Raw genomic sequence first — 23,842 nt, 5'->3', positions numbered from 1 at the left:
GAATTATACAAACAATTTTTATATGTGGTGCAACATTGTTTTTTTTTTAGCAATGAAAAAAATTTTATTGATAAGAAAGGGAATACTCTCTCTTTACGTCTTCGTAACTGATTTAATTCAATTAAATTATTATTGTAATCGAGTTGGTTGTTAACGTAGTATACATAAATTATTCACTTTAGTGTTATATTCCATAGTTTTTCTCTAATTAAAATTATTCACTGAATAACGTTTATTTCTAAGCTGTGTTGTGTTGAATTTCGGAATGAAAGGACCTTGTTTTGTTCTAATTGTTTTCGTCGTTTTTTGTATGTAATCCACATGTACTAACCAGTGTTTAAGAAATGACATTTTATTATGTTGAACTAGGTACTTATAATCGTTGTTGATCATTGTTCTTAAGTTTTATTACAAAATCAAATCTTTGCCAAAGTCATGGATTAGAGTGAAATAAGTGTATGTGTAGTAAGCCAGTGAAATTTGGCTTATTTCGTTTGTAGTTGAACTCAGCAAATCGTGCTCCTTTATGAACAATGAATCCTTAACGTTTCTCAAGTTCGAATCTGCGAATTTAAGTTTACTTACTTGAAAGTGAAATTGACTAGTCATCCAGGAACTGTGCTTAAAAATGTCTGTTTCAAGCTCAAATAAAACATCAGGATTGAAGCCACCTTCGAAGATTGCCAGACCATCTAATATTTATGGAGAAAAAAATGCAGATATTTCAACCACTTCGACAGGTGAGCTTAATTCTTTATTATTTCATTTAAGTCACTTTAACATTTTTAATCTTTCAAGATAAAATAAGTTTTTAATTTTCTAGAATTCTCTAGTCTAATATTTTGTACTTAATTGCATGAATCTGTATCATTTCATTTTTTATTATCCGCTGGATTGGTAATCGTTCGATGTGATTACTTGAAAACCACGAGTTCATCTAGTGGAATATTATTCGCACCATTCCTCGAAGTCGAAATCAAAACAAATCACTAAAAAATGTCTAGCTCGTGATAATTGGATCTCTGCCCATCATAACAAAATGCTCGTAAACGCTAAAAGTCGGTTATCGCTTCACTTTGCTTCCTTTCACATGTCACAATTTTGGATTAACTAGGTACCTAACTATAAGCTGTCGAATCCTTCACGTGAAAATGCGTATTTTTCTAGCTCTTACGTATCAATATTTTACGTTTCTCCGGGTAATTTAATGTCGACGGACTTTTATTGCCATATAAAACTCACGTAGTCATTAAATACATACATACGTTCGATAAAAAATGTGAAATCTTCATAACAGAATAAATGATTTTCATTGGCTCATAAATTGCCTATTTGGGACTTGAAAATTTAAACTTCCATTTCCGTACTACCGCTGAAATCATCGCGCGATTTTCAATCCAGCAAAATTTGCGGGGGCAGGTATGAAATTCATGCCGTTGTTCGTAGGCTAGCCTTCCTCCATCAAGGTTAGGGTTACTATGTCTTGTGTTTTCATTATTTACCTATCATTTGAGAACACTCGGTGATATTTGTAAGAAGTTTACAAAATAACACGATCGATCTGTGACAGAATATATTTTTTTATAACTTTGAAGACAAGTTGGTGACATTTTATCTGTAATAAAAAGGATCAAGAAATTTACTAGAATGCTCTCTCAGAAAACTGTCCCGTTGTTGGAAAGTTTCGAAACGTATTGCCGAGAAGATGGTCAGTATTGTTTATTGTTATCTTTTGCGAAATTCAATTTGTTTTTATATCTTCTCGACGAATTTTTCTCATTTTTTTTTTTTTAACCAATGGTGAAAGTGTCGGGGTACCGACGGGTTCTGTTTTGCTTTCTTAGAGAAGAAGTGTTTTCAAGATAATTATTATGGTGAGACTAAAAATGAAATAATTGAGAGCTTTCGAGGCAAAAATTGATTCTAATCTTTCATCAAAAGCTGCCAAGAAGATATTTTTCTAAATCGATAGTTTTCTCGATTTTGATATCAATCAGGCCAAGGAAAAATAAAATCTCCTTTCAAAAAAAAATAAATAAATAGGTAAATAAAAATCTTAAGCATTTAAATCCTGCTTTTTTGGAATCACTTTTAGAAAATCTTACTTTTTCAAATAGAACTCTCCGTACACTAAAATTGACTGTTCATATTTTTTTTTCAAATACCTAATTTTCATATTCGTTTTCAAATTTTGTGATTAACTTGCTTAAGAGAGACAGAGAGCCGCATCACAGGACGTTACTTTTGCTTATAATTTTTCTTGAATGAAATGATCACTTAATTCGAATGTTTACCAAAAGGTAATCCTATATATTTGCTCACATATATACCTACTTTATTTAGGCATCTACTTTAACGAATACATGGACTAGGTACGACGAACTAATTGAAGTACTTTGGTAATTGATTTTTCAAATTGTGCATTATGTCAAACAGTGCTGATGTTATATTGATGACGATTGACGACGGCCGCTTCCTTTTTCGCCCTTTCAGACTTTTCAAATATTACTAACAAAATGTTTATTTCTCAATTAGGTATGTTTGTACTTTGTAGGTTGTATGTACTTATAAAGTAGTAGAAATAAGAGATGACGCGATGTTCTTTTGTAATTGATTAACGCTTTATTTTTTTTGAAAACTATACCCATCGTCAGGTTACAATACGGCCTTCATTTTGAATAATTTGGGCACGTTATTCTACTAACTCGGTACTTCTGTTTATTACTAATACTTAAACGATAGTCTAGCAGTACACACCCTAGAAGAACTCGACAGTTCCGAATTAATTAAACGATGTTTAATAGCTGTATTTAGATTCTGTAACAAACTCCAACTCCTACGTTTAAGTACGAGTATGTCGGTTATTGTAATCATTACCGCGTAAAGATTGTTCGTCGTTGATATTTTCCTTTTTTTTGTCGTCTCGTAACGTCCTCAGGAATGTTTGTACGAAATGAAGTGAATAATCCATTATGGTAAAAGATCAGACAATGATTTAGCTAAAGAATGAGTCATTTGGTCATTTCGTGCACTTCATGAAGCCTACGATGCGAATTACGATTTCCATCTCATAAACGGCGACGATTCCATCACTGCGATGAGTTGATAAAATTAGCTGAGTATTTTGAAATAAACTTCTATGAAACTGTTGATTACTTTTACAGGGTGTACAAAAAAAGTTTTGTTTTGAAGTTTTACCACCATCCGTTAAAATAGGATCAGAAAAAAATTCACTGAACTAGTATAATCCATTGCATTACAAATTTGTAATATCAATATCGCATTTGGCTTTACTTATTCTTGAAGACAACATTGTGTTTGTAATTTTGTAAAAAAATATTCTTCGAAAATTGTATGAGATTCGGTCGAGGTCAAACGAGGACGCTCGAGTTTTCAACTTTTTGCGAAAATTAAAACGGCCATGCCACACGTCTAGAAACAAATAGAGAACTTTTCATACAAAATACAAAATAAGTACCTACCTGAAATTGATTCGACTGGTTTGAATTGATCTTTCAATGATGCTTTATAAGAGTTCAGAAAGAAAAATTGAAAGTGCGCTAGTGGCTTCAGAACGGCTCGAAAGCATTATAAAATTTTTAGAGAATTCAGGAGTCCATCTTGACCGGAATCGGAGCACCTTATCGATGACGTCATACCACTATTTCTCGATGTTTTTTTTTTCAAAGTCTCATTAGAAATTACGAAATTAGAATTAGAAGTTTTCAAATTTTAATAGGATAGAAATTTTTCAACTTCTTGTAGAAATAAATGAATTATGTAAATTTTGATAAATTTCTCGTCGAATGGTGTAAACAATTTTTGTTTTCGTGTAGAAACAAACTACTTTACGGATTGCTATGACTATGAGTAGTAATGTAAGTCTAAGTACACTTTGATTTGAGTTGAGTATGTAATTTTAATTTCTCAAAATTTTTAATGAGCACATAAGTGTTTCAAAAAGTTTACAATTTTATTCTGTTCAAAATGGGTTTTTATACACAAAGGCTCGCCGTTTAGTTTACCTTTCAAAATTCATTAAAGCTCAAAGTTCAAAGTTGTAAAAACCTGTGATGCAGAGTAAAAAAAAACCTAAAAATCAAACTTTGAGGCTTGAGCTTTAATGAATTCTAAATAGTATTGGTAAACGCTAGCACCTGTGGATAAAAAACTATTTTGAATTTGAACAGAATAAAATTCTGAACATTTTGGTATCACCTTGGTATGTGATGTGTTCACTAAAAATTTCGAGATTTCGTAATTTCAATTCAAAATATATTTTCATAACAATCTGTGAATGAAAATACTTCGTTAAGTCGTTGTATCTGCTCGAAAACAAACCATTTGACGAGAAAATTTCATTTCAATTGAGAAAAGTCCTCATCAAAATTTACGTAAATTCACTTATTCAGTTATTACTCCAGTCGAAAAACGATTTTCTCCCATACAAGTGATGAAGCGAAAAATAAAACAGAAAAAAAATTTTAAAAACATTGAGAACCCTTCTAATTCTAATGAGTAATGAAACTTAGAAAAAAAACATCGAGAAATAGTTTTATGACGTCATCGATAAGGTGCTCCGATTCCGGTCAAGATGGACTCCTGAGAATTCAGGTTTGTTCGTTTTTAACAGGGTTTCTTACACTTTCTTACCCGGGTAAGTTTAAATTCACTAGCGCTCGGGGGTAAAAAGTGGAGAGCGGAGTAAGGAGAGTAAGGAAAGTGTAGACCCGGTTAGACCGAGTCATAAAAACGAACAAACCTTTCAGCTTTCTACCTGAGTTTGGCCAATTTTGATTTCTTGAACAATGGGGAAATTTAAAGATAGAAAGACGACATTTTGACTGACAAAATGTTCAATTTCATTCAATTTTTGACCATGGGACTCTTGAATCATGTTTACGAATGGGATGGGGTGGATCTTTATATTCATATTTTTAAAAAAATCAACCATTTGTCCATAAAATCTCATCTAGATCCAAAAAAATATTGTAAAGTAACGTTTTGAATTTTTTCATTTTTTTAATATAATTTTCTCAAGGTAATCGAAGTACATATAATTAATAATTATACATATTACGTTCTGCGAAGTTACTGACAGTTTTGGAAGGACCGGGACCGTGTATGAGATGTGTTTGTGTTCCGCACACTCGTAGTTTTTTTCAATGATTTACACATGCACAGAGGTGCAATGATTACGATTATAATTGATTATACCCGATATAATCACCGATTATTTACAATCGTCCGTAATCGATTAATCGGACCTTTGCATAAAATTTTCAAATTAATTCAAATGTTGATTTTAGGCTTTCCTATTATAAGTATTTTTACTATTTTAATCGTTTTTTTTAAATTTTTTTTTCAAATGTCAAAATTGACCATTTCATAATGTTGCAGGTAATATGGTGTATCAGTAAAAATTACAATGAAATGAATTTTTAAAAACGAAAAAAATAATTTTTCTTCAGTATTTATGCATGTCATGTACAAAACATGGTTTTTCATGATCTTTTCATGATTTTTTGATTTTTTTTTTTTAGAAAACTGTTGAAAATTTTCCGAAAAGTTGCAAATAATATGAGGTACTTGTAAAAATGAAAATTAATGAATTAAATAAACATAATCAGACTGAGAATTGGCCAAACAAAAATCACACACAATCACCTCTATGAAAAGGCCCCAAAACCCACATGTCAGTTCTGCCTGTCAGAACTTATATCTGTCCAACACTTACTATTTCACTGTCCCTCCTTACATCAGCACAGACTGTCCCTACAAATAGATGAAAGATCCCTATTCATACCAGACGACCCTTCTGAAATTAAAAAATTCCTAGACCTAATTAAAAAACTTGACCTTACCAACTCGATTTAAATCTCATACGACGGGTGTAATAATCAAGTAATTACAAACACCCAAAAAAAAAAAGATTTTTATTAGCATTTTTACTAATTTTTACTCACTTGTAAGTAGTTGTAATTTGGCTCTTTGTTGTTGTATAAATCGTGCCCCAAGTATTCAGCTTATTCGAGAAGAGCTTCGTTTCTTTCAATTTTTTTCTTTTTGTCAATACGCAGTTTGGTCTCAGAGGATTCTTTACTCGCCTTAAATTATGATACCTAACTGAATCAATACTACAAAATATGTCTGTTTAGAATCAATACCATCGGTCCATCAAATTCCTGAGCATCAAAACGTGATTAAATTTTTTTGCGGACAACTCTTGTGTAATATCAGACACCGCTATAATAAACCGACCTAAAAATCTCAATTCCTAATAAGCTACGATTTTTATCAATTCTTCTCCGCCGCCGACGAAAATGGCTGTGGTCATAAGTAGGTTAAAGTTGATACGTCTCCAGCACGTTGGTCTTGGTACTAAAATTGGAAATGTCATTAACCCTGGATGACTTTAATTAATTGGAATACCGACGATTAATACACGATACATCATGCAATACCAAAACGAGACAAGCATCCAAGTACAGTTACACATTCTGTTCACAAATATACCTACTGACCGCTGCAAATGTGTCATCCGGGAAATGCTCATGTCCTAATGTACGTAACGTATAGGTACTTACTTCTTTGTCGATATCTTTGATCCGATCGCGATGATCGAATCTCGAATAACGTTATGTTAATGCGCGAATTTTTTTACAACAATCCAACTCTCTGTATAAGGAAATTTGGATTTGCGCGATCGAGTTTCTTATAATAGCGTTTTGAAAATGATAGTGCAACAGCACACAATAACGTATAGGTATAAGTAGTATATTTGTACAAGAGTTTAAAATCTGTGGGTGGTGGTTGACCGCCATAGCGTGTAATTTTTACGCAGTTTAAATTCTCATTAACGATCTCTATGACCTACTATTTATACCTGTACGTATATTTGTGATTTAAATAAATCCAACTTGCGAGCTGAACCGAGTGAAGAGATTGTTTTTAGTACAGAGAGTTAAGGTGACTGCGATTGTAGGTAAGGTACGCATAATACATGCATGAGTATATCAAGTATATACGGCGCGGCGTGTTTAGGTCACATTACATATTTTTTTTCCTTATGAGTTCAGGAAAGCAAAAGTGTATCAACATCAACATCAACACTTACCTATACACTTTTAATAATCTCGTGTGTCGAATTCAACAATGAATGAAAAAAAAAAGTTCAATTTCGTTTTAATCTGAACAACAATAACAAAACGTACCTACTTAATATTGTTGTGTTTTGTAACAAGAATGACGTATATGGCCGTGTCTCGGTATTTATTTTTTATTACCATCGACAATTCAAGACCATTGCCTTCTTATTGCTTTTGTATCATTAACATTGAATGATTGTGGTTTCCAAGTCCATTGACATCGTCTGTTTTTTTCTCTCTCGACTGCGGATGCCGCGGAGTCAACTGCTTTGATTTTTTGCCAGAAAATAAAACTCTCTGGGAGTTTGAAAATGCAAAAATTTCCCAAATATTGATACTGGAGCTGAAATGCATGTGCGAACAGGTGATGTTAACACCTTCTTATTGAGATCGTAACATTAACATATTTATCCGCTTGAGGAAAAACCTAGTTGGGTGTAACAAGTTTTAAAGAAGTACTGGCGGGGAATATGCGGAGGTGATCAGCTTATACTTACTTATTCGATAAAATGAAAAATGTGAAAAAATTAAATTTGCTTTAAAAGGAACCACTTACCGATAGTATGCCAATGTCTCAAATTTCTTACTAATGCCTAAAAAATTTGTGTTTTTTTTTATTTAAAACATGGCGAAAATAGTAAAGTACTTTGCTCGTTACAAAAAATTAACAAACACAATACACCCACACACCAGCACGCTATAAAATACATACCATAGAGCAGTTTCGGAAATGACGTGCAAACATACGAATACATGGGAATCTCAATTCTTGGAAATATTTTCTAATCTAAAAATACTATGAATTTTGATGGAAAAATCGACTTGAAAAAGGCGAGATTTTCATATTTTATCGCGCTTCTTCAATCCCCTTTTGCTTCAAAAAATTGAAAACGTGCCAAAAAAGGTTTGCAGAAAATCGTTAAATATACTGGAAAGTTGTTTTGCAAGGATGTAAAATTTGATAAAATATCATCCAAATGAGATCAAATCATGCAGAAATTGTTCAAAATGTTGTAAAAATTGTCCACGATTCATCAAACATTTTTTTGATTACACTATGCAACGGCATATTTGTGTTCGGGTTGAAAATGGGCTTAATCGATAGTTTAGACCCTAAAAGAAAAACCAGAGTGGGATTTTTCAATTTGAGTTGGAAGTTGCAAAAATGACTGTTTTTTCCCTATTTCACGAGTTTGTGGCGACATCAGTATCATGTTTCAAAAAAAAAAACAAATCATATTTGGATTCTACGCACTTTTTCAAGTACACATCTTTCCCCGATTTTTGATTTTTGAAGTTTCAAGCGTATACGGAAGATTTTTATTTGTACAAATAATATTTTAAAACTCAAAGCGCGCGACGCTGGCGTTACTCCACCACGTAATCATGGCGCGGAACTGTGTTCACCCGAACTTCTAATTGAATTTTTCGTATTTAGCAAAAATTAGTCTTATGCGCTTGAAACTTCGAAAATCAAAAATCGGGGAAAGATGTGTACTTGAAAAAGTGCGTATGAATTCGAATATGATTTTTTTTTTTTTTTTTTTGAAACATGATACTGATGTCGCCACAAACTCGTGAAATAGGACAAAAACATCCATTTTTGCAACTTTCATCATCTCTCCTGACCACAAAAACAACTCAAATTGAAAAATCCCACTCTGTTTTTTGTTTTGTGGTCTAAACTATCGATTAAGTCCATTTTCAACTCGAACACAAAAAAAGGCCAAAAAAAGTTGTCTGGTGTTATTATTAAAAATCGTTGAAAAAGAAGTATGAATGAATAAAATACGAGTAACATTGAGATTGCGTTGGGTGAAAAAGCTGCTAAAATGTAATGGGAATGCAACGAAATTGACAGAGAATTTACTGAAAATGTTGAAAAAATTCGGTTCACTGATAATTTGATTTCTGATTTCTTGGGTAAACAGCTTAATCATTGTGAACTCATTTTCAGAACGGGATTTTAACTTCCCTTGAAGGCACAAGGTGCTCAAATTTTGATCAAAATTCCAAAAAAATTCAAATTTGATGATGCTACATTCGAAACTCATTTCGTCGTTTTAACTGGGCCCCTTTTGAACCCTCCACCAGTGCCCGTTACACATGGTTGAAAATATCAAAAAATTGAAAACAATGTACAACGCATCGTTTAATAATTAGTTTTTGGATATATCCACGCAATGGTCCCCAGCCTCTGCCTCCCTTCTCCGCTCCATTTGAAGGAAATTCTTCAAGAAATATGAAAATATGGTGTGGTGTGTCGATTCTTGCTAATTTTCGTAATCGATTCGTTGAGATTCCTCAGTCCCTTATTTTTTTCAAAATGGTGGTGGGTGGTCGGTGATCGGGGAGCACTGTGTTTGAAAAATAATAAAATCAACTTTCATATTCATGAATGTATATACTGGTCTTTTCAATTCTGATGTAGTTACAGTTTTACCTATAAATCCCTGTTTTTTTGATTTTTGAAAATGAAATTCTGTACTCCAAAGCAAAAAGGATGGAAGTCCATATGACCGGGCATAAGAAAAGGAGGTTAGTGTGTTCAGTGCAGTTTTGAGAAACATGTGCGCATTTTAAATTTTGAACTGAAAAGTTTAAAATCCCTGTATCAAACTGCATTAAACACACTAACCTCCTTTTCTTATGCCTGGTCATATGGACTATTGGACTTCCATCCTTTTTGCATTGGAGTACAGAATTACAAACACTTACTCGTAAATTCAAAAGATCAAGACACAATTTGAACGTTGATTTCAGGCTTTCTCTTACAAGCTATCATCAAATATTATAATAAAATTTCTTCTATATCGTGAAAAATCAATGTTTTCAATTTTCTTCCAGTTTTATCGAGAAAAATCGAAAACATCACGAAGTTATCAGTGTTTTCTGATGTTTTCGCCCTGTAACAAAATTTAAATTAAAAAAATCCACCATTAAATTCACAACGTTAAAAATCATTCATAATCATACAAATGTGGACAAAAAAGTAGATAAGCACGTTTTGAAAATGAATGATTCATTTTTAAAGGAATTAAAATAAAATTCACTCAGTCAACTTGATTTCAAGTGTACCTGTAAGCGAGAGAGTAATCTCAAACGTGTCTTAATTTTATGTATGCTGATTTCGAAATTGCGTTAATGTTTTCACTTTTGCAGAAGCGGAAACCATTTTTATTTGTACTAGGTACTTATGGTAAATTTTCAATGTCTCATTTTTTTTGTTTAGAATATTGTTAGTAGGTTTATTGTTGAATATGTATACGAATATGTCTTAATGATGGTAAAGTAACATGTAGGAAAATAGAAACCTAGCCCTCAATACACGCGTTGAATTCATTTTAAATACCAATTTTTTTGTTGCAGATGGTCTCCATTCAACGGTGAAAAAATTATCCAAAGATGCGAACCGAAAATCTATAAGCGGTAAGTACATGTACATACTAAACTTTTTCAGTTACCCTTCCTGTAAAGGTTTGTGTATGTATGTATTTGTTATGGTTGATTAATTGTTTAATGAAGTAGTTTTAAAAATTGTACGTGTTTAATGGCAATTTTTAATTATGCATTGTGCTGTGCATAAAATTGGTCTCGTTAGCTTTGATATTACATTGCGTAATTGAGTGTAAAAATTAGGTAGGTACTGGTGTTTGTTTTTATATAATTTCTTAAATTGCAGTGGGATTGTCTATTGTCACGCCCATCTAAGATAATAATTACGTAGATAAATTCACCCTTCGTAAATTGACAATAAAGTTAAGGCACTGCAGACAACTAGGAAAATGTTTCCGATCATTGTAGATCGCTCTAATTATCTTTTCATAATTGGTAATCTTGTTGAAACATTTTTGTTGCTCATTTTTTACGTTCGCTTATCGAAGTACAGCCCCAATTATCGAACGAATAATTTTTTTAAGGTTAGTAAATTGTCTGTTAATAAGATGTATGAAATTTTTTGATATGAGTCAAAATTATAAACGATGACAGCTCGAGTTGAAAATTGTGTTTGGTAGTTACGTCGCTTATAGTTCAAAATGGTGCACCTATTTTATGCAAAAGCGATGTCTTATTGTTTACGTATATTTTTGAAATAGCACGGGATGCTGAATACAAAATGTGTGCCAATTATTATAAGTTTTTGCGCTTGTGTTAGTGTTGGTAGATGTTTGTGTGTGCTTAGCACGAGTAGATTTAGGTTACTAGCAAAAATAATAATAATAATAATAATAAAATAAAAACGACCAACCTTGAAAGTTCGGAGCACATGTATATTCGTTGTGTTATGTGATGAAGCGATCTAATAATAGTCATCTTACTCGGTACCTTACTTACTTGATCGATTGAGAACTAATTGAGAGTACAATTTTTTAATTAGATATTTGTCTATGAGAGAACCTGATGGTTTTTTAAAAAAATGTCTGTGTCAAAATGAAAATCGTTTTATCTTAAACCGCGTAGTTTGATGTTTTGATCTCTTGCAAAATAATCAGTATTTTTCAAAAGCTGTATTCTAAGTGGGCAAAATTTTAGGCTCTGAATATTTTTGAAACTTCACCTTCGACTATACTATTGTCCCCTCGAAAAAATCGTTTGCTAGAAAGCTCAAATTCTGTATTCATACCCCGTTGGCGATCTGTCGAGTTGATCGCGATTATGGTTTTGAATCATTATGGAGCCTCCAGTGAATTTTTGAATATTCCAGTTTTCAAAAAATTCTATTAGAAATGCCCTTATGAAATCCAACCCCATTAACGATTCAAAAATTCACCGGAGGCTCCGGAACGACTCGAAAACATTACCTGTCGACTTGGGCGAGGATGATTGAAAATGGGTTTTCTATTAACTCGAGCACAACATTTTTTTACGTGTTCAACTTGGAAAAAAACTGTATATTTAACGAAACGAACCCTGAGAGTAGACTATTTTAATACTCCCACCTTGAAAACAATAACTTTTGGGTCACTCCAGAGTCTGTCATTGTATGACCTTTAGCACCTAAAATTTGAATTTTCAGAACGTGTTCGTTTGGTCTAATTTAGTCTCGTTTAAAGAGAGTATCTCGTAAAGTATTGTTGAAAAATAAGTTTAAAATTATCCCAAAAAACGGTTGAAAACTGTTCTGAAATACCTTGACTCAAATTGAAAAAACCCGATTTCAAATTTTTTGAAGTCTAGTTTACTCAAAATTGTTTTTAAAAAAGTCATTTCAAAACTGGTTTCAAGAAAGCAAATAAAAATATTTAAGAAACATTTGTTCAAAATCACACTTTGTGTTCCTTCAGTTGCTAGGGTAGGCAAACAAATTCACATTTTGTGTAATTTGAGTTGCTATATTCACAGGTAAATTTTCGACGCTTGTTACGGAACACCCGTAACTTATGATTGCCAATTATCATATCTTTGTATGTAGTAGTCATTATTCAATTGCATTTTGAACTGAATCGAGCTACTTGATTTAGTTTTTCCAAAAAATAGAATTTTTGACAAAGAAAAAAAGGATACGATATCTGAAAGTCAGTGCTGTAAATCGCATTCAGTCTGATGGTGTGAAATGCAACGTCTATGCGTTATTATACATTTTTAAACGCAATATGACATGCAGCCTGCATAAGTAGGTCCATATCAATTAAAAGTACTTATTTAGTTCCGTATTTAGGTAATTGCTGGTTTGGTAGATTTATGTGTGTTATTGCTTAATTTTGGTTCGCTTGTTGCTTGTTTCATGGTACTGTAGAAGACTCATCTACAAACTGGGAAAACTTAAAATTTGACCATTCGTTTCGAAGACGAGAATCCGGTAAGCTTCAATCGTACGATATCAGTGGTGTAGCCAGGATTTTCTCGAGGGGGGGGGGGGAGAGTAACCAGAGTTTTAGGCATAAAAAAAAAATCAAAATTGGAGGTAATTTTCTGAAAACTTTTAGCGATGTGTGATGATTTTTTGAAAATGAAGGTAAAATTATTACTGCTCAAGCGAAGCGAGAGTGAAAATTTGTTTCAAAAATGGGTCCAAAAAACAAAAAACGTCCATTTCTGCGCATCTTATTTTTTGAATTTTCGCTCACGGGGGGGGGGGCTATGGCTCCCTTTGCGCCCCTCTTGGCTACGCCACTGTATGATATTGATGATGCCTTGCAAGAGTGAGCTTTCAATGGAACAAAAATGGATTAAATTTTGCGAATAATTTTCCTAGACGATGTATCAATTATTAATTATGACGGTTTTTACAGACGCCAGTAGCATGCTGACAGAAGATACCGACAGTTTTATTGTTGGTGATCGTGTATGGGTTGGTGGTAGTAAACCAGGAGTTATTGCATTTATTGGAGAGACCCAATTTGGACCCGGGGATTGGGCCGGAGTCGTGTTAGATGAGCCAATTGGTAGGTTTTTTGTACATATCATCACAGAGCGTTTGCTGCGAGAATGCGAGTCGTATCTAAATGAGAAGATTACTCATTTTATAGATTTGTAAACTGTCTGTTTAGGTAAAAATGACGGATCGGTAGCCGGTATAAGATATTTTCAATGCCCGCCGAGTCGTGGTATTTTCTCAAGATTGAGCCGATTAACGAGATACCCCGTTGATCCGAGTCAGGCGTATAAACTGCTCAAGACTCCGGTAACTCCGGAACAAAAGTCAACTTTGGCTAATTCACCCACCAGTTCGATATCTTCTCGAGTTCAATTACCCTACAGTATGTACTTTGAGCTTAAACAAATATGCAAACTACATAATTATATTAGTACATATTTTTTTGGTGTCTGTATTAATTACAGGCTACGGTAGTATTGCCAATTCAACCGGACCTGATATAAAAATCGGCGACAGAGTGATCGTGCAAAGTAGCCATGGTTCAAAAGCGGGTATTTTAAGGTATTACGGAAATACCGAGTTTGGAGCTGGATTATGGTGTGGCATTGAACTGGACGATCCACTGGGAAAAAATGATGGCTCGGTGGCTGGTGTAAGGTAAATATAGCGAATCTGAAAGTACCCAATATCCAAAAATGTTATTTTGGTCATATTCGAATGTGATTTTGATTTTAGATACTTCGACTGTGCTCCGAAATTCGGTCTGTTTGTGCCAGCAGAAAAAGTCAGTCGATCGCCAATTTCAAATAAAAAAGCGTCGTGCGTTGTTCATCCTGGTGGTATTACACGGCAAGGTACTCTTGATTCGATTCGAACTACTGCTTCTACAATCAATACGAGTGCTTCGAGTGTTAAGAGTAATTCTCGGGTAAGACTCGGAGTGAATTCATTAAACAAACAGGTAGTTAATGCTTTTTGCTTGCTTAACTTTTTAAAATCATTAATTATTTTTAATTTTCAAGTTGAATTTACTTGCCTACCTACCCGTGGATCACATGATCTACAAATTTCAAGATCCTACCCGTGAGTTGAGACAATTAAGAAAATTTTTAATTGCCTATTTTTTATTTTAAAATTTCGTTTTAACCACCAGATCTTACGACTAAAGTACCGCTAGAGCGATGATGTAATACATTATCGCTTAGTGGTGAAATTTCTAGGAATTTTTCTACATGTATTTCAGTTCCTGTGAGTTGAAATATTTGAGATCGTGAGAATTGAATCGTTACAAAACTTTAAACGTGTTTTTCTAAAAACCACCATTTTTGACATTTATGTCCTTTTCATTGTGACTTATTCAATTTTGATTGAAAATTTCGAAAACTTGTGAGGTAAAATTTCAGATCAATTCTCCATTCAAGTAAGGTAAAGGTTACACATTTTGAATTTCACCCCATCGCCAGTCAATTTTAGGGTTTCTGTTGAAATGATATGAAGAAAACGAAAATTTTTGGAGTTTTGAGTTTTTCTCCAGTGCTCTGAAGATAAGAAGGGGAACGTATTGCTCTTTCAAAATTTTACTGAATTTTCCAGCCAAAAAATCAACTATCCTCTGTAACCCAAATTTTGGTTCGATGCTTCTTAGCAGTAGGTTGCTTGAAATGCGTTATTGCACGTATCACAGTAAATGAGTTCAATAGCTTTGTAGGTAAATTTTTTCAATACTAAACTTCGTGCGCACACCCATGCAAAGTTTTATTTCAATTTTTTTTCAAGTAGGTACATACATATTAAAAGCTAATACTATGTTATTTTGCATCATTCAAGCTTGTTTTACTTGAGCTGAAATAAATTGAAAATTTTTAGTTTGTATATAATATGTATCTTCTAAATTAATAAAACCGCGAATTAACTTGATTGAAACTTTTTTTTTTAAATTCAAATAAACTCTGCTAAAAACACTTGTAGGCTACAATAATTTTGCTTATAATACTCACCTGACTTTCTTAATCGGTACCCATATCAATGTACAGATATAATTTTATTTTCTTGTGTATTATATGTAGTACATACGTAAACGTATATGATTCTTATCATACGTTGATTTTTTTTTTATTAGAAAGCAACACCGAGATCTTCTATAACGCCATCTCGCACATCTACTGTTCAAGCACCTAAATCTCCACTACAGGTATTTAAAAGCTCTATTATTTCTAGTATAATTGGCACTGTATTAATTATTATACCTGCTTGCACTTTGCACGTGTAAAAATTGCTATATTTGCCCCTTCATTCAATAAATAGGCAACATGTTCATCACATAACTCGGTGATGTTTTTCTTTTTTGTGACATTTATGCTGGGTGGGTTTATGAAATTTTGCAGCTTTACATTCGCTTACTGAAGTGAACACCCTGAATGGTCCATTTTTGCGTTCCTAAAACAGTCGTTGCTATTTAATTGCATGTTTGAAGATATTGCTCTTAGTCTTATGCATGATGATTGATGACTGATAACATTAAAAGAAAATACGATTTTGCTATGTTTACTAAAATACAGCTTCTTGCATGTTTGTGGAAAATACAATAATTATCATAATCCTTATTATCTATAATAATATGTGAGGGCGCATACGGAAAGGGACAATTCGACCAAAAAAAAAAAAAAAAAAAAAAGTTCTCTGAAATTGTTGTAGGAACTCAGTAAAGGGTTCCTACAACAATTTTAGAGAACTTTTTTTTTTTTTTTGGTCATAAGGACCCTTTCCGTATGCGCCCTCACATTATGGTTTTTCGGTTGGCACTAATTTTATCTTGTTAATCTTTTTAAAAAAATTATCTTAATACTACAATTTCGCTACCGATCTGTGTACTAATATCTTGCATTAAATTTCTTATCCTCTGTGTCGAATTATTAATCGATCAATTTATTCTTTCAAATGTCACAAATTTTTCTCACAATCGGACACCTCTAATAATAATAAATATGTGCGGACGAAATTTAATTTCTAGTAAATTTTATAGGTTTCAGGAAAAATTAATTCATTTATTCCGTGATACTGACATGTCTAACGAATAAATAATCAGGAAAACTAGTACTCAAAAACTAACTTTATTGAAAAATTAACAGTAGGTAACTTTACTATAGGAATATTCACTGATCATAGTTGTTTGTTTTTAAACTATAGGTTCGAGTTGTAAAAGTGTACTATCCCGATTGGGAGTCGGACTATTATTAATTTGACCACCGAATTCAGTATTTTTTTCAATTTGGAGTTAACCTATAAGCATTAAATTCACAATTTTATTTATTCTATTAACCACTTGATTATTCGAATGTTTGGATTAAATGTAGTGTAAGGGTACCTATTTAAATTTTTTCAGTTCAAATAAATGTTAATTTTTGTGTATATTTATTGATTGTGTTGCTTGTTGGTTGGCTTATTTTAAGTGTTCGTATTATTTTGCTTTTTTGTGTATCTGTATTTAGAGCTGCCTTTATTTGTTTTTTCGCTTGAAAATATTATCTATACCTACCTACTTGAGAGGTATCATACGACGTGGCTTGAGCAATCATCGTAATGTGCATTGGTCTATATGTATTATACTTCTCTACATTTCTGCTCAAGAAATCTGTATTGAGTAAGATGTTAAAGATAGCTTGACTTTTTGTTATGTTTATTGATAACTCGCATGGTGTAGCATGAATCATTTTATTTTATGTACTGCATGTTATTACATATATTCAACTTTGGGATAAGTAATTCCTTATATCAGAAAAAAAATCGTTAGAATTCAGCGGAGAATAATTATTTTTAAATTATTGGCACCTAAATGTTCAAGGCGAATATTTCGATTTTCCCATTTGTTTTGGTTATTTTTACACTGCGAAGTCGAACGAAATCTCGGGAACAGATTGCATTAATTTTCTATGCTCATCAATATACATAATACATATAATTCTTAATTTCTGGCAGTGGCATCAGGTACAAAAGCGAAATTAGGTTGCGATTATACTTCCATAGATCTTTGTTTTTTTCAGAATAAAAAGTAAGTATTTCTTAAAATATGTGTTACTTCTTAAAAAACTGGTTTCATTGTCTCTTTGAAACATTTTTTTCCTCATTAAAAGTAGTTTTACATGCTGTGGTATTTTTCACGTGAAATCACAACCTATTCTTCATCGATGTGATCAAAATTCAGATTTACTTCATTCACTTGTATTATCACAATTGAAAATGTTGATTTTTGAATTCAATTTTGAAGGTGCTAACATATTTGTGAACTGTTATACTTCAGGAGCAACTCAAAGAAAAAGAAAACTACATCAAACAACTACTGAAAGGGAAAGAATTAGAGAGAGCTGAAATTATCAGAGCAGCAACTCAGGCTGAAGAAGCCGAGAAAAAATTAGCAGCTAAAATAAATGAACACAATGAAGTATGCTTACATGATTTTTGAAGATTACATTAGATCAACTCTCGATTAATTCACGTTTGGTTATTTAGGTTTGCGCTGAAATGGAATTGCAAAAGGCGACGTTCCAACAAGCCATTGAAAAATTGGAAAAAGATAAAGCTACGTTGGTGAGCCAGCTGGAAGAGGAACGTAAGAAAATCGAAGACCTCCAATTCAATTATGAAGAAGAATCAATTACAAAGTCTGAAATACAGGTTAGCAAAATATTTTTTAAATGATTTCGACCTCATAAGAACCCACATAAAATTTTTGAAAGTATAGTGAAAAAGTCACCTCATTGAAGTAGGTTTTTTATCGAAGAACTTGAATAATTTGGAGAGCGTTGGGACGGAGGGAAAGTGAGTGAAATATCTCTAAAATTTGAAATGTCTGTAGAGTGTGAACAAGGCCAGAACTTATGCATAAATAATTTTTGTCAACATTTTAGCTTTCATTTTTGTTATAGCTTCAACTTCCATCCAACTTTTACGTAGACCCGTCTTATTTTTTCCAAACTTTAAGAACTATGCTTTATCGCATAAAAGTATTTACAATACTTACTTGGTCTTTTTATTTTGCAGGCTTTGAACAATGAATATGTAGAGAAATTGAAAAATTTGGAAAACATCGTAAATTCTCCTCTTGCATCTCTTGAATGCGACGCTCAACTCTCCAGAGCTTCTGATAACAATGATGAAACGTTATCTTTGTCTGAAACCGGTGGTCCAGCCGAATTGAATAAACGTTTAGCAGAAGAACTGAACGAAGTTAAAAAACATTTAGCTTCGCTGACCGAAGAAAAGACTCATTTGGAGACCAAATATTCAGAACTGAAAGAATGTATAGAAAGCATGAAGTTAGTGGAAAAAAATAAAGACGAAATTATCGATAGGTTGACAAAAGAAGCTGCGCAGCGATTGGCCATCGGTAACGAAACGGAAACTAAGACATCGCAGGAAATTCTCACTTTGAAAGCAAAACTTGCAGATGCTGAAAATGAGAAAGATCTAGTTAAAAGTGAAACACGTTCTTTGAAAGAAAAAGCTGCCTTATTAGAATCATCCGTTAGAGAAAAATGCGACGAAATTGAAAGAATTAACGTTCTTTTGGCAACCAAAGAACAAGAACTAAGAAGTGAACTTGATAATGCCAGTAATAATTTACAATTCGAATTAGACGAGAATAAAATCAAAACAGAGGAGCTGACTAAGCAAATCGAGCAATTAAACGACGTCATTAGTGCCAGTGAATATAAATGGAAAAATTACGTTGAAATTTCCATCAACTCCTTGACTCAGTTATCAAACGATTTGAAAAATGAAAACGAAATGATAACTAGTGTAATATTGGGTAGCGAGACGGCTAACAACGTAATATCAGCCTTCAGATCAAAAGATGCTACCTTGTCATTATTGATTGAAAAGTGCCCAGAGGAATTGAAAGATGTGTTCCTGGAGTTATCTCATCAGTTGGAGAAAATTTCTCATAATAATGTAATTTTACTAGAAAAAATTGAAACGCTCGCTGAAGTGATTTCTCGCAAAGACTCGCTCATAGAAGAAATCACTGAAGAGAAAGAGAATGCTAGGAATGAGTACCTGGAAGCCATTGAAAGCAAGAAGGATGAACTGAAAAACGTTGAAAATAAATACGCCGAACTTAACAAGGTAAATTTATTTACTCTTACGGATTTATTTTTCAACTTATTTTTTTGCATGAAAAGATACTTAGAATCACAATGTGTAATATTGTTGACAGGTAAAAGATGACATAGAGAAGCAGCTAAGAATTTCTGAAGAAAATCTCAAAAATATGGAAATGTCTTGTACGGATAAAGATCAGCTGGTGAAGGAAATAAGCACTATGCGAAAAAATTTAGAGGATAAATCGTCCGCTTGCGAAAATCTCTTACAAGATACCATGGCTTTGAAAAAAGAATTACAAACTAAAGATGAAGAGAATCAAACTGCGTGCGAAACGTTAGAAAAAGAGAAAGAGCATCTAAAAAAAGAGGTGGAAAAGATCAGTGAAGAACTGAAACATGAAATCGAAGCTAAAAGTGTATTGAAAAACGAAGTAGAAAAGATTAATGAAGTACTGAAACACGAAATCGAAGCTAAAAGCGTATTGAAAAAAGAGGTAGAAAAGATTAATGAAGAACTGAAACACGAAATCGAAGCTAAGAGCGAATTGAAAACAGAATTCAACGAATTACAAAAGTCTTACGAAGTGAGTGTCTCGTTAAATGAGGCTAAAAATTCTAACGAGCACGAAACATTAACAAATAAAATAGAGCAACTGATTCGGGAAAATCAGAGCAAAGAAGAAAAAGTCAAAGGATTGGAATACCAATGCGAACAATTCAAGAAAAAAGAATGGGATTTGAGTGAAAAAATGACGAATAGTGAAAATACCATGAAAAATATTTTAGATAAATTGAAAAACTTGAATCAAGTTCTGGGCGATAATTCGAATAATCCTCTTATTGCTCAAACCGATATCGAAGCTTCCTTAGACAACGTGTGTTCTTATTTGTTAGGTAAAAAAATTATTTTTCATCGTATTCCTGTTTGACATTTTGAAATAATTGATCTGTAATAATTTGGTTCGCAGATTTACGCAATAATTACGAGCTCATGCAAAATTCATTTAAAGGCCTGGAGAATTGTAAAAATGAGCTTGAACAACAGCTGGAGAGCTTGAAACAGGAAAATTCATTGGCGAAAAGTCATCTCCAGGAGATTTCATCCCAAAAAGATATTCTGGACCGGCAAATAGAAGAATACTCGTCTCAAAATGAACAAATAAATGAAGAAATGCTCCAACGAGAACAAACCATTTCTGAAATAAGTACAAAATACGCTGAAGTGAAATCGGAATGCGACGAAACTTTGGAGAAATTCAAAGAAATTGAAAAAAACAAGGAATCTTTGGTTAGTAAATGTATACGTCTAATAATTTTTCTATAGATAAGCGTATAGTGATTATTTTTCTGGAGTTGAATTCTAAATTTTTTGTATGGTATATTTATAATAGAACACGGAAGGAAATCCACCTTTCTTAGTGCTACTAATAATCTTCATAATTTTATTATATTCATTGTGTTCAAATACGTTTTTTTGAATGTTGTCTTCCTTGTCCGTCATATTTCGCTTTATTCAGTTGGGCACTACCAGTGCGTTGGCTGTAAGTAATATTCTTGAACCATTGTACATTCTAGGTTGTGTTGTTTTTTTTTGCAGTGCATTGATTCTCTCGTATATTTCTATTTTTTTCTTTTTAAAATCAGTAGATCAGTTTTCAATTTTTGTTTTTGATCTGTTTTCCTTATTCATGATTCCTTAAAACTTTTTATTGCACTTCTGTGTGAAACTGTAGGCTTATCTGTGCATTGTAAACGAATAATTATTGATTCTATACTGGACTTAATATTTTCAAAATCAATTTCAGGAAAATGCCAATCAGTCCTTGATGAAGGAAGCAGAAAATATGAGATCCGAGCTCAATACTTTGAAAGAAAATTTGTTGAACAAAGAACAAGAAATAATAGCAGAAAAGAAACAATTGGAAGAAAACTTGAAAAATCTTGAAAACGCTAACGAAAATTTGAAATTGAAAGAAAAAGAATACACTGATATAAATAGTGAAATTGTTTCTCTTCGAGAAAAAATAGTTTCTTTGAATGACGAATTGTCGAGCAATGAGAAAAAGTATCAAGTTGAAATAGCCACTTCTACGAAAAGTATTCAAAGTTTATTGTCAGAGAAAGAAAATCTTTTAGAAGAATGTAAAACTGTGAAAAATCAATTGGAAAATGTCAAGGAAGAATTAACAAAATTGAAAAGCAATCTAGATAATGCTAATCGTAATATTAACGGTGTTATTACCAATGAAAGTAAATTAACCAACGGCAGCGGTTCAAAAATACCATTGTGAGTATTTGAATACAGCAATACAGGACTGAGGTCTTTGTTTGTTACAACATATGTGTCTCATTTAATGCATTTGTTGTTTTAGGTCACAAGGAAAAAATTCTTACTCGGAAATTGAAACGAAAAGCGAATCGAATGAGTTCAATAATAACGTAGTTGCTGTACCTGGTAATTTTTGTTTCTGTGTATTTACTATATTTCGTGAATTTTTAAATCTGTGATGAGCAATAGGCACCTGCTTTTCTTCTTCTGTTTAGATGATCAGTATACCAAGCTGGTCGAAGCCAAAGAATTAGCTGAGGGTCAAGTGCAATTTTTAAATTCCGTGATAGTGGATATGCAAAGAAAAAATGAAAATTTATTGGAAAGAATACAGTATTTGGAAAACAAAGATCCTTTTGAAGCACTGTCAGTATTACTTGTATAGCATTACTTCGCCAGTTTTTCAACATTTTTTCATAAATTTCAAAAAATTTTATATTTTAGCGAATGTAGGAAACCAAAGTTTATTGCTCCGCGCCAATTTTGTGACATATGCGATGTGTTTGATCTACACGAGACAGAGGACTGCCCGAAACAGTCGAATTCTTCGCCTCCTCCTACTAAACGAGACACTACGTCTAAAGTTAAACCACCCCCCAGACCGTACTGTGAAAACTGTGAAAGTGAGTAAAAACTTGGATTAATAATGATATGAGTAATGAAAGACGTTTCTGTTTTACATTATCCATTCTTTTTTTCTTAGTATTTGGCCATGACACGTTACAATGCAACAATGAAGAAAATTACTGATCAGATAAATTACAAAATTCCATTTGATAATCGGGTACACTGGTAATCCTGAAGGAAGTGATTTGTTATATATTTTTGTTATAGTTTTTAATCTTTTGTGCTCGGTTGATTTGATTATTTTGTTGTAATATTGTTGTTCCTTGTAAATGTAAAATGTCAATTGAACTATACTATTGTTATCGATGTAATGTAAGAATTAAGAAGTACTGTATGTTTTCTAATGACTCGCATTCGTTGAATCTTTTTTTAGCGGCAAATTTAAATCACCGTTATAATTTTATTTATTTTTTATTATTGTGCCTGATATCAGTTGATGTAACTGCGATTTTTGTTGTTTTGTTTTTTAATAAAAATAAAATTGTTAAGAACTCATTTTCATTTATGAAAATGTATTTTATGAAAAACAATTGTGATACTTAGCAAATTACAATAATATTAATTACGATAACTCTTCTTTCGTACTGATGAATAACATTATTCCAAACCTTCTCGTTTCTCACGTAACGAATCCTGAACAAAAGAATCCTCATTAAAATCTCGATAAAATTTTCATTGCAAACACCACGTAATAACTCACCCGAAATCTTTCCTCAAACAGCGATAACTCAGAAATCAAATCTGTTATAGCATTGGAAAGAACATCTTGCGGAGCACATTCACTGCTGTTTGTTTGTATCCTCAAAACGAATTTATGTTCTAAAGGATGAGGTATTTTATAACCGGCGAAGATAACGGCAGGATCTTTCAAAAGTTGGCTGTAAGATCACTTGATTAGACATCTATAATAATGTAGGTAAATAGGGTAACTTGATGAAATATTTGCTCACTTTCTAATCATGTTTCCCAAGGTGTGGTCTTCTTTATTAATGGTGAAAATAGCAGCGTTTGGCACTTTGGTATCGAGTTCTTTCAAAATCCTGAAATGAAATGAATACTTTATTTATACACTTTTCACGTAGAATTTATGACTTCTTCCTGATTCTTATCACTTACTTTTTCTCGCCATCAAATAATAAGAATGATTCGAATGTTGGCGGTGCGTTCATTTTGAGTAATTAAATCGCGAATCACTAACCCAGTCTTACTAGACTTGTTTTCTTTTCATCAAATTTCACGCTGGAGTTTCAAATTGATCTACCATCTACCTTCAAGTTCAATCTTCAAAGTTCAAACTTCATCTCTTATCTGTTTCATT

General features: G+C 32.6%; 2 protein-coding genes across 9 annotated transcripts; one reads left to right on the top strand and one right to left on the bottom strand.

Annotated features, from left to right (window-relative positions):
- Positions 1 to 90: 90 nt before the first annotated feature.
- On the top strand, positions 91 to 23,019 carry LOC135831887 (CAP-Gly domain-containing linker protein 1-like). 8 transcript variants are annotated; one of them, XM_065344724.1, is made up of 19 exons: positions 92 to 740; positions 10,518 to 10,577; positions 12,886 to 12,948; positions 13,382 to 13,534; positions 13,640 to 13,849; positions 13,932 to 14,124; positions 14,203 to 14,395; positions 15,587 to 15,658; positions 17,765 to 17,905; positions 17,974 to 18,138; positions 18,505 to 19,590; positions 19,682 to 20,462; positions 20,537 to 20,856; positions 21,086 to 21,109; positions 21,374 to 21,855; positions 21,941 to 22,023; positions 22,113 to 22,263; positions 22,342 to 22,520; positions 22,601 to 23,019. In XM_065344724.1, exons 1-19 carry the CDS (start codon positions 629 to 631, stop codon positions 22,645 to 22,647), a joined length of 4,515 nt encoding a protein of 1,504 aa, XP_065200796.1. In that variant the 5' UTR covers positions 92 to 628; the 3' UTR covers positions 22,648 to 23,019. The 8 variants fall into 8 exon arrangements, with proteins under 8 accessions (XP_065200798.1, XP_065200796.1, XP_065200794.1 ...); XM_065344722.1 differs by having other exon boundaries at positions 14,203 to 14,428; XM_065344725.1 differs by lacking the exon at positions 92 to 740 and adding an exon at positions 1,437 to 1,708 and having other exon boundaries at positions 14,203 to 14,428.
- LOC135831890 (DNA-directed RNA polymerase II subunit RPB11-like) lies at positions 23,020 to 23,842 on the bottom strand. The gene is made up of 4 exons (XM_065344733.1): positions 23,641 to 23,842; positions 23,475 to 23,564; positions 23,225 to 23,402; positions 23,020 to 23,157 (listed from the first exon to the last, which is right to left on the bottom strand). The coding sequence occupies exons 1-4, from the start codon at positions 23,691 to 23,693 to the stop codon at positions 23,122 to 23,124; spliced, it is 357 nt and encodes a 118-aa protein (XP_065200805.1). The 5' UTR covers positions 23,694 to 23,842; the 3' UTR covers positions 23,020 to 23,121.

Source organism: Planococcus citri, chromosome 1, assembly GCF_950023065.1.
Source record: "Planococcus citri chromosome 1, ihPlaCitr1.1, whole genome shotgun sequence".
Taxonomy (NCBI): domain Eukaryota; kingdom Metazoa; phylum Arthropoda; class Insecta; order Hemiptera; family Pseudococcidae; genus Planococcus; species Planococcus citri.
Note: the sequence above shows the minus strand (reverse complement) of the source record. Positions and strands in the feature narration are given on the sequence as shown.

Excerpts from the sequence above, each read along its gene's own strand:
- LOC135831887 (XM_065344722.1), top strand. The coding sequence starts at position 629 with ATGTCTGTTTCAAGCTCAAATAAAACATCAGGATTGAAGCCACCTTCG. Across the intron at positions 14,125-14,202 it reads GGCTCGGTGGCTGGTGTAAG|ATACTTCGACTGTGCTCCGA; the intron begins GTAAATATAGCG and ends TTTTGATTTTAG. Across the intron at positions 22,521-22,600 it reads GTACTGTGAAAACTGTGAAA|TATTTGGCCATGACACGTTA; the intron begins GTGAGTAAAAAC and ends TTTTTTTCTTAG.
- LOC135831890 (XM_065344733.1), bottom strand. The coding sequence starts at position 23,693 with ATGAACGCACCGCCAACATTCGAATCATTCTTATTATTTGATGGCGAG. Across the intron at positions 23,565-23,640 it reads TTATTTGATGGCGAGAAAAA|GATTTTGAAAGAACTCGATA; the intron begins GTAAGTGATAAG and ends ATTTCATTTCAG. Across the intron at positions 23,158-23,224 it reads TGTTTGAGGAAAGATTTCGG|GATTCGTTACGTGAGAAACG; the intron begins GTGAGTTATTAC and ends TCTTTTGTTCAG.